The sequence below is a fragment of the Heterocephalus glaber genome, unplaced genomic scaffold, assembly GCF_053883595.1.
Source record: "Heterocephalus glaber isolate CG9 unplaced genomic scaffold, H.glaber_assembly_v1.0 deba00001600, whole genome shotgun sequence".
Lineage (NCBI taxonomy): Eukaryota > Metazoa > Chordata > Mammalia > Rodentia > Bathyergidae > Heterocephalus > Heterocephalus glaber.
The window spans coordinates 10,145,253-10,155,475 of NW_028258372.1; the positions used below are offsets into that span (position 1 = coordinate 10,145,253).

The following is a 10,223-nucleotide window of genomic DNA, read 5'->3' on the forward strand; positions in this document are numbered from 1 at the left end:
GTGTTCAAACAGCGGTGCTCCTGCTTGAATGAAATTTCTATAGACTGAGAAAAACTTTCTCTACCATGTATGAGAACAATACACAGTTCAAAGATGAGATGCATTAAGAAGAGTAAAGTTTTGGTGCCATGATTTGAGATTATCTTAGGAAAGGAACTGTACCCTCATAGCAAAGAAAGAGTTTTAGTTCTAGGTTTTAGAGATGAATTACATTAACTTCTTTGTTGGACAAAAGGGAATTTTGTCTTCTTGTTTCTTTGAGGACTTTGGGTCTGAATGTTAAAATAAATACATTGGGTGGAGCACTTAAATGGATTTATTAAATTCTGTTTTAAAATCCATTTCCTTGGCGGTGGAAAATATTTTGTTATGGGTTGAAGACAGAGATCCTCCAAAAAAAAAAAAAAAGATATATGAGATGATCATGGTTGAGAATGCTGAGTGCTAGAGTTTAGCAAGTTGTTTTTCAAGGGCTTTTTTTCCCTCTTTTTTTGCAAAGGAACCGAAGTTCAGAATAAAATTATGGTGAATACATTGTAATAGTTTACCATTGTCATCTTTCCCAGTATTCAGGGTGCAAATGGGATTCAGAAGGCCTTTTGAATACTTGGCCTTCATGCAGGGCTCCAGTGCATCAGGAACAGGCCATTCACCTTGGCATCATTCCCTCAACCCCCCTGCCTTTCCAGTTTTCAAAATGTTACTGCTCAGTCTCCCCAAAGGCAGATAATTTGCCATGTATGATAGTCCTTTATTCCCCCTCCCAATCAATAGAGATATAAATGCCTTGCAGTCCATGCATATGAGAAAACCTTAGATATCTTTAGTGACAGAATAAATTACCGAACAAAGAAAATTCTTGGAATCAAATATATCACCCAGAGGCAGTTATGGCTCAAACTTTTTATTTTCAGTCAATTGGGGTTTTGCCTCAATTATTTATACACACACACATATATTTGAGAAACCAGTGTGTAATCACCTAGAATGGTAATAATCTTTTATAATACCAACATATTCTCCCAGTCAAAGCAGTCATCTTTGACTGCTAAAGACTCTGAACTGCTAAAGACTCAGAGGGCCTCCCTGATGGGCCTGGCGGCCTTGGTCTGCAGGAAGGAATCTGCAGGCGTCATGTGCACCGACCACCGAGTCTGCACCTTGTTCTTGGCTGGATTTGGATTAATATTCCATTCATATCTCCTGATTTATCTTTTTGACTTGTATTTGGGTGGTTGCTGGAGAATGACAATGATAGTAAATTGAATGCTGAAGTCTTTCTCAACATTTGGTACCTGAATAGATTGTGTCCATATCTCCTGAGATGCAAATTAGAAATGCTAATACTTCAGCACCACCCCAGACATGCTGACTCAGAAATACAAGGTAGGGACCTGCAACTAGTATGATAATCAGTGCCCAGATAAGGCTGGCGCACTCTCAAAACACTGTGCTAAATGTTTTACATGACAAATCTCACTTAATTCCATAAAGGCCCAAGGAAGTGGGAATGAATATCTCTGATTTACAGATGAGATATTGTAAGTGGGGTTGCAGAAGCCAGTGGCTGCCCCCGGCAAGAGAACCCCAGGTCTGTGTACCCACCCCCACCACTGCTGCCCTCTCCCCTCACTACTGTGGACCTCCTGGAAGTGGAACAGTTTTGCTCCAAGAGCGACAGGCATCGCGTGGGAAGCAGGGGTCCCTGCAGAAGTAGGAGCATTCTGGGCTCATGGATGGAAACTTAACTATTTTTACTTGGTTCGCAAGACCAGCTGGACTTATATCATTTATGTAAATAGGAACGGGTTTAGCACCGGGACTGCCTCGCTGCTGAGTGGGAGCTAAGAAGGCATCATGACCAGTTTGCAAATATTCCTGAGGTTCCTGCCACCCGCCAAGCGCGAGTTTCAGAGCACAGAGCCGTGGTGCGGTGACTGAGAATGGCGATGCAGTCCATGATTACCGCGCCTTTGGGGGAAGAGGACGGGGTGGTGCTAGAGTCAGAACCCAGGGTCTCGCGCGTGCACGAGCCCTGCACTCCCGGTCTTCCTGGGCCCCTTCGCGGAGGAGGACATTGAGGCCCAGAGAATCTTTGGGCGAAAGTTCAAAGCGGGGAGCCGGGCCTGGCCGGACGCTAAGGGTGCGCTCTTTCCCAGGAAGCCTCAACCTCAGGCAACTCCCGCGCCCGTGCCCATTTCCCCTGGTGGCTCCCTGCCCAGGAGAAGCCCCCGGGACCCACCTGCCGCGGGGCGGTCCCGGGGCGGGCCGAGCTCGGGCAGGCGCGCCGGCGGCCGCGCGGTGGCGCTGTGAGCCAGGCGACTCGGCGACCTGCGGGACCCTCGGAGGACGGAGGACCCGGGCCCTGGTCCCACAGGACCCCAAAGCCCGACGCCGAGGCCTTGGCCCGCGGCTGCCGAGGGCGCCCCTCTTCCCTGCGCTGCACTCGCGGCTGTAGCTGCGGCTTGGGGCGCAGGACCCGGAGGTGACCGGGACTGCGGGCGGCGGGGACCGCGCACCCCCTGGCCTGCTCCCAGTCCCCGCGCCTCCGGCTGGGCCAGCGCGCTTCGAAGCGCACTCGTAATTCGCTGGCTTCAAACGTTACGCAACTAAACAGCAAAAATGACCTCTTCGGGGCTACGCGCTCAGACCCCTCCTTCCCCTCAGGAGCTTTCCTATCAATAAATATCTTCCTACTTAAAAAAAAAAAAATGACCTTTTTTTCCCCTTCGAACTCGGGTCCTTAAAAAATGACCTCTTTGCCATGAGGCATGTTCCTCCTTGAAAACTCGGCCATCAGAGTTCCTGCTTTGTACCCAAAATAAGTTATAAATAGGAGGAAGAGCCCTGTGCCTGCAGTTACCGCTTTCCCAGTCTTTTCCCGTCACTGAAGAAAACCGTGCATAGGGGTGTGAACTCGAGTGTGCTCATGTGCCCGTGACGAGGTGGAATTCACGTTCAAAGCCTCACTTTTCTCCTCCATAAGATGGGAATGGTAGTAACGCCCACCTCCTGGCCAGACGGGAAAATTAAGCACCTGCGCGGTGTGATTGAAAACTACAGTACTTAAACTTTTAAAAAATATTAATTACACTAGAAGATACATTGGCATTGACCAACCCTCAAAATACTCCATCTCGCTCAAACACACTTATCCCATCGTTCTTCCTATTTTCTGAAGCAGCTCTGGAGTCCTCTACCATGGGTGTCTTTCGTTGCACTGTTGTGGCTGCCTCCGTGTCCTGAATGAATTCAAAATGTTTATCTTTTGTGGTCATTTTCTTTGAGGAAGAGTCAGAAACCCTACAGTGCCAGAGTTGGTGAATAAGGTGGATGAGGACACACTGTAATGTTTTTAGGAGCCTGCTTTCCCCTAGCTGGGACTGGGCAGCAGCAGTCACTGTATTCTTTTTTTTTTTTTTTTTTTTTTTTTTTGGTCACACCTGGTAAAGACACTCATGAAAGAGGACTTCCAGAACTACTTCAGAAGGTGGCAAGAATGATGGGAGAAGTGTGGGCGTATCGGGGCGGGGGGGGGGGTAGGAGTGGAAAGCATATTTTGAGGGGAATTCATGGCAACGTGCCTTTTACCATAATAACAATTTTTAAAAATTTAAACATTCACCATTTATTTTGATCCCCTCGTGTATAAACCATTTAGAATATTGCCTTGACACATAGTGCTTAATAACTGTTTCCACTGTTATTGATTTCCTTTCCTCTGGCACTGTGTGTATCAGTCATTTGCCTTTCAATACCGGCAGCTGAGTGTTTGCGGCAGATTCCTCACACAGAAGGCCCCACCATGGAAATCTGTGTCTTGCATAATCTCTGCTCTCACATTCCCAGCACAGGCCTGGCCTGCCGCCTGGTAGGTGGAGAGGGTCGCAGTGACTGGCCACAAACCCGGGGCAACAATTCTGCCTTCGTCTGGTCTTACTCCCCCCAGTGGCTTCTTGCATATAATGGGTGATTAAAATACGGTGAATGTTTAAATTTTATACAATTTATTACATAAAGTACACACCGTCGTGAATCCCCCTCAAAATGCTCCTCCTTGCCTCGAACACACTTATCACTTCATTCTTAGCACTTTCTGAAGTGGATCTGGAAGTCCTCTTTTTCGTCTTCACAAGGTGTGAGCAAAAATATGCTGCAGGCTGCTTCCCAGTGCCATTCCACGGAAAGACAGGCTCGGAAAAACCTTACACGGTGTCCTCATCCACCTTATTCTCAGGATCCGGCACCGTGCGACTTCTGTTTCTTCCCCAGAGTCAAAGTGACCATGAAGGCAAATGTTTTGAACTGATTCAGGATATTGAGGCAGCCACGACATAGCAACAAAAGACGCTCAGGAAAGAGGACTCCGGAGCTGCTTCTAAAAGGCAAGAATGAAGGGAGAGGCGTGTTTGAGCAAGATGGAATATTCCGAGGGTTGGTTATGGCACGGTGTCTTCTGGGTAATACTTTAAAAAAATTTAAACCTTCCTCTTCCGTTTGGTCACACCTTGTGGACCTGCTAGGGCAGGTGCTGAGGGGCTCCCTGTGTTTTGTCTCCTGTGCCTGACGTTCTTTGGGATTTCCTTCCCCACTCTCCGGCCTTTTCTATCTCTAGGAGTAGGGTTTTCCTCAAGGGCTCAGCCCTGGGCAGGCAGCTTTGCCTGCAGTGCAGTCAGGCCGTGTATGTTGACTGACTACCCGACACACTGACTCTGGGGCCTTTATCGGCTTGAACCTCAATCGGGTCTTTGAGGAAGCTGCGGTGGAACACACCGGCTTCCTTCAGAGGCCCCTGTTAAAGCTGGCGCACTCCATGCCACTGAAAAGCTAACCACATATGCAAATGAGCGACGAGGCCAGGCTCCGAAGAAAGTGCTTCCGGTTCACCGGGGAGGGTGGCTCTGCCCCCGAAAGGATGCAGTCTGACCAAGTGGGAGGAGGGTGTGGCTTTGGGCCATAACCCACCTTTCCTGGTTCGATTCCTCGCCTGCCTGAGTCACTCCAGAGTTCCCCTGCCGGCCCCTGGGAACATTCCAGCGGTGGCATTTCTCAGGAAACAAGCAGAGTTCCTGGAAAACATCTCCCGAGAGTAAATCCACCGCGTCCAACCCTGAGCCCCCCTCGGACTCCCTCGCTCCCTTCAGCTGGCAGAATGGGAAGGGGGGACCAGGTGTGAGGCGGGCGCCTGGTTCCCGCCTGGCTTCTGGGCGGGGTCCTGCTGTCTGGGGAGGACGCGGCCCGGAGCTGTGGGCCGACCCGGGAAGCTCGGGGGCTGCAGTCTTCCCCATGGGCACCTAACCCGGCGGGGGGGGGGGGGGCAGGCGCAGGAAGTCCTCTCCGAATCTAAACCTACGGTCCTGATTCCCTCTCCGGGAGTTGTTTGCAAGAGTCCTCGGCGGTCTTGGAAGAAGTCTCAGTTTACTTTCCTGTTTTTTGTAGTACTTTTCCTTTCAAATGATTTTTTTCCCCCAAATAAACTAGAGTGATGCTGGGATCCTAGCATAAGAAATTAAGAAGCCATTACCCTCTGCTGGTTTTGGAATTTTAGCCATGCAATGCAAAAACAGAATAGCTGATGCTAAATCCTATGAATTGGACCCTTTAATTACCCTCATTTTACAAATTAGAAAACTAAACCCAGAAAAATTAAGAAAATCACTCAAGTCCACATAGATAGCCTTGCATACATACAGAGGGCCAAGGGTGCAGAATATCTATAGGAGGAGCTTATGAAAATATTTTAATTTCTTTTTAGATCAGAAGGAAAAAATGAAATATGCTAATATATTTGTCTTTCTACCAGCACAGTGATATAAATTTCAATATTTTAGAACCAGGCGCTGAAAGGAGAAAGTGAGCAACAACTGGGGGTGTGGGTGCCCAGCACCCCAGTGGAGGCTGTCAGGAGCCCAACACAGCCCAGACCCACCAGCCCCTCCCCAGCAGGGCTTAATAAAGGGCTCAGGCCTGGTGGGTCACATGAAGCTTCATGAGGGCGCTGGGATTGGAAGAGAGAAGTTTAACACAAAAAGAAAGGAAGATGCCAGGCATCATAGCACACACCTCTAATCCCAGCACTCTAGGAGGCTGAGGCAGTAGGATCCTAAATTTGAGCCAGCCTGGTCAATTTGCAAGACCCTGTCTCAAAATAAACAAACAAGGGCTGGGGATGTAGCTCAGTGCAAAGGCCCTGAGGTTGATCATCAGTACCAGAGGGACAGGAAAAAAGAGGAGAAGTGAGAAAGTGGGAAGAATTTAAGGTATGGGGAATTCGCTGTATGGGGCAAGAAAGATTGTTAAACATCTGTTCCAAAACTACTTTTGAATTTTATTCTTTGACATTTCATATCAAAGACCCACATTTAATTATTGCTTCTGTTTTCATTCCATCAGCACTGATTAAGGCCCAATTGTTACTTAAAAGCACAAATAATTATCTTACATAGTAGAAAGGAAAACAGGACTTTTGTTTATTGGTCTTTCCTGTTAGCGATTAACTAATATCCATTCTCTGGCACTTAAGGTCCACCAATAACAAACAAATTGTCCAAAAGCTCTCACTTCCTTATTTTTGCATCAAAACCATATAAACGGCATTTCAGTTTCCATGGAGCAGGTGGATGGTTTACAAATAGAATTCCTGGGAACTGGGGCTTGAAAAAGATGGCTCAAGAGACAAAGGAGAAAGAAGGATCCTCAGAAAAGAAGTGAATTGATAGTTTTTGCCATGAAAACTTTGAGAAATGAAACAGGACTCGTTTATTTATTTATGACCTGTGTGGGTTACTAAAAAAAAAACTTATGATGCAGCAAGATTTTCTTTTTAAGGAGTAACGCAGAAAATGCAGAGAATGAAAAATAAGGATGGGAAAGGCCAGACATCCCCAGGGGAAGAGCGAGGCCCTGGGGCAGGAGATGGGGCTGGGGAGCAGCCGCATAGCGCAGCCACCCTGCCTCGGCAGAAGGAGGTGGCACCGGCAGGTCTCTGAGCGCCCGTGGGAGCCTCTGGAGATCTACCCAGGGTCTCTGGGAGGAGCTGTTAGACTCGCCCTTCTGCCTGCACACGACCGCTGGTGTCCCAGGTCTGCTCGCCCGTGTGCCACTCGGCTACACCGGACTCGGTTTGGGGGCCGCAGGGGTACCTTGGGCTCTGTTCTGCCATTCAGGCCATGCAGGATCCAAGGAGAAGCCGAGGCTGGAGGATGGGGAGCTCGGGCAGGCTTTCGCCGTGGTGGAAGGGCATCTCCCTTTCATCCCCTGATCAGTGAGAATTCCTTAGAGCAGGGCGCTTTTCTAATTCGTTCCACCTTCATGATCTCGCTGAGCCCCGTAGGGATCGCTGGGCTCGGTGTACGAGGAGGGACAGGCTCTGCGGTTCCTTCTGCTGTCCCCAGGACGAAGCGCCTCTCTAGCCACTCAACCCCCACCCCTCGCCCTCGTGCCCTGAACCCCATTCGCAAGGAAATCCCTTCCTGGGGCTCCCTAGGCTCTTCCTCTGCTTCTGCTTCATGCTCTCCTCATGTCCTGCTCCAATGGCAAGCGCGCCGAACGGAGTTCTCTGTGAGGTGCGCAACGGAAGATCAGGGCTGGGCGAAGCGGCCACTACGGGAGGAGGAGGAGTCGAGGGTCATAAAATCCAGCGACATGCACAGGACACAGGGCCCAGGAGGACCCCAGGGCTCCCGAGCGCTATCCATAGACCCAATCAGAAGGCGGTATTTTCAGTCCTTCCTGGGAACTAGGTGCGGTTCGTAGGACCAATCAGAAAAGTGCTGTTTTTCAGTCCTGTTGCTGTCTGGCAGGAAGTCTCGTGAGTTTTTGCCTAGCGCAGTCTACACCTGGTTCCGGGCCAAGTGGGTTTTTGACAACTGTCCTGGTGCCTTCTTTGCACTGGCAGAAGCCAACTCCGGAACTGTGGATACAAAAGAACCCCTGTCCGCTTGCCTGGGCGCTGTGCGCCTTCTCACGCGCCGGCTTACTCCGCAGAGCGTGATCTTTTCGGCCTTCACTAAATGTACGCTTGCGCCGCCTTTTCCGTGTGTCTTGTCTCGTTCACTTCTGTGTTCAGGACACCGAGGATCCGGAGGGAATCCCGCGGGACCCCCTACCTGGTAACAGACGGGCCGTGGGTAGACGCTCCGGTTTCCACACTGTGGCTGCATGAACGCTGCTCTCCTGGAGCCAGAATGAGGCACAGCCTTGAAAGAAACCACAACCCCAGCGCTTTATGTTTAATTTACTTTTTTCAAAAACTGAGATTGCCCTCCCCGCTTCAGTTATTCTAAACTAACGAGACGACCTGAAGGAATGTACTCAGCCAAAGAGCTTGGCGTCCCCTGGTGGCCATGGAAACACAGCGCCTGCACCCCACCCCCACCCCCGGCCAGGATCTGCAGCGGGCAGAGAAGCCCGCGCTGGACGTCGCCCTCCTGGGTGGGTAGGGATTTTCCCAGCTGGGCTCTGGTCCTGGTGAAGCTGCCAGGGCCGGGCACTCTCTGAACCTGGGGCAGTGCCCTGAGGGCAGCGGCAGGGAGGGAACAACCTGGGGCTGCGAGGACGGGCGTGGGCTGGTGAGGCCCCGGGACCTGGGCCGCTGGCCTGGGATTGGGAGGAGCAAGGAGGGCGCGTCCGGAGTGACCCTGAATTCCTCTTTCTTGAGGCTGGGGGAAAGCGAAAGCCCTCACTACTCCCTCGGTCTCCTCTGCGCCCAGCCTTTATACCCTCATTAGCGTCACTGAGTTCCCACAGTCCCGTAACAAGCTTTAAGCTTCTTCTTTTTCTCCCCCACCCCTTTTTTTTCCAGTACCAAAGATTAAACCCAGCGACTAGGACATGCTGGGCAAGCCCTCTACACCTGAGCTACGCTCCAGACCTTTTAATTTGAGACAGGATCTCACCAAATTGCCCAGGCTGCCCTTGAATTTGAGCCGCTTCCATGTCAGTCCTCCAAGCACCTGGGACTGCAGGTGTGCACCAGCACAGCTGGCTTTAAGCATCTTGCCTGGTAAATGCTGTAGATAGCCTAGCAGCTCCTTTGGAACGTAGCATTTATTTTAAACTTGGTAGCTGAGTCAAACCAGTAACATGACATCTACGGCATGATTAATAGGAAAAAAGAAACTGGGGAAACACTATGTGTTTAACAATATTGGTTCAGTAAATGAGAGAACATTCAGACCGTATAAAGAACATGAGCAGGTGTCCAAGATGTATCATGTGAGCAAGTGAGTACTCAGGATTGCCTCCAAGACATCTCACAGGAGAGGAGGTCTTCACACTTGTGTCTTTATGTGCACAGGATGTTTCTGGTTCTATGTGCTAGAAACTGGAATCCACTGCTTCTAAGTAAGGGTCTTACAGAGTTGCAGGGGGAGACTCCATTCTATTGTGTGTTCTTTGGTGCTTGTGAATTGTTTTAACTGTATGTGTACATGTTACATTTCAGACTCCCAAAGGATCATACAGTCATTTCAAGTTATGATTATGAAGATCAACGAAGCAACATGGAAAAATCTTATGATGTAAAGTGAAGAATGCAGGAATCCAAGTGAGTATAAGCATTGTACTCTCAGCTGTGTCAAGATATGCAAATAAAAGAGAAGGAAAGTGAAAAACTTTAAGAGTAATTTTGTTATAGTGTTGAGGTTTTTCATAATTATAAAACTCAACTTTACTGAGGTATAATATATAGTTCAAATGAAATGGCATCCCTTGGAAGTGTATGTTTGGAAGACAACACTTGTACACATTGGAAGACCAAGCTGTACTCCTGTATAAGCATCATCATAATCAGGACACAGAACATTTCCATTATCTCTAAAACCTTCCTTGCTGCATACCCTGTAAATTCTGACCCACGATCAGCAATGCTTGCTGCTGCTATAAATTAGATTTGCCTTTCCTAGAGTTTCATATAAATGGAACCATACAGTATACACTCTTCTTGTGTCCTGGCTTGTTTTGCTCAGTATAATTTTGTTTATATCTATCCTCCCCTTCTTTCTTTGTAACTGACTTCGAGACACTACAGCCAGCTAAAAAATGATATTCCCAGCCTTCTCTGCAGCCAGATGTGGCCATATGATAAGATGATGCCCAATGAAATATAAGTTAGTGTGGGCCTTCTGGAAAAGGTTCTGTAAAAGGCACACATATCCTTTTTCTTTTCTCCTTTCTCTTGCTATTGACTTGGAATGTGGATCTGATGGATGGATCTCTGGCAG

At 48.9% G+C, this 10,223-nt stretch overlaps 1 protein-coding gene and 1 long non-coding RNA gene across 15 annotated transcripts in view; one reads left to right on the forward strand and one right to left on the reverse strand.

Annotated features, from left to right (window-relative positions):
• Nucleotides 1-2,436: 2,436 nt before the first annotated feature.
• LOC110350910 (uncharacterized) lies at nucleotides 2,437-7,298 on the reverse strand. The gene is made up of 3 exons (XR_002397851.2): nucleotides 7,143-7,298; nucleotides 4,966-5,069; nucleotides 2,437-4,378 (listed from the first exon to the last, which is right to left on the reverse strand). It is a non-coding gene; the product is annotated as an uncharacterized LOC110350910 (long non-coding RNA).
• Nucleotides 5,847-10,223, forward strand: part of LOC101703152 (uncharacterized) — a 31,263-nt gene continuing 26,886 nt past the window's right edge. For 7 of the 14 annotated variants that reach the window (XM_087194104.1, XM_087194103.1, XM_087194107.1 and 4 more), the window contains exons 1-2: nucleotides 5,847-8,433; nucleotides 9,446-9,547. In XM_087194104.1, coding sequence (XP_087050230.1) covers nucleotides 6,865-7,755 — 891 coding nt within the window. In that variant the 5' untranslated portion in view covers nucleotides 5,847-6,864 and the 3' untranslated portion in view covers nucleotides 7,756-8,433; nucleotides 9,446-9,547. Of the gene's footprint in view, nucleotides 8,438-8,803; nucleotides 9,005-9,445; nucleotides 9,548-10,223 lie in introns of all 14 variants that reach the window. The other 7 variants (XM_087194110.1, XM_087194105.1, XM_087194113.1 and 4 more) reach the window with 5 other exon arrangements.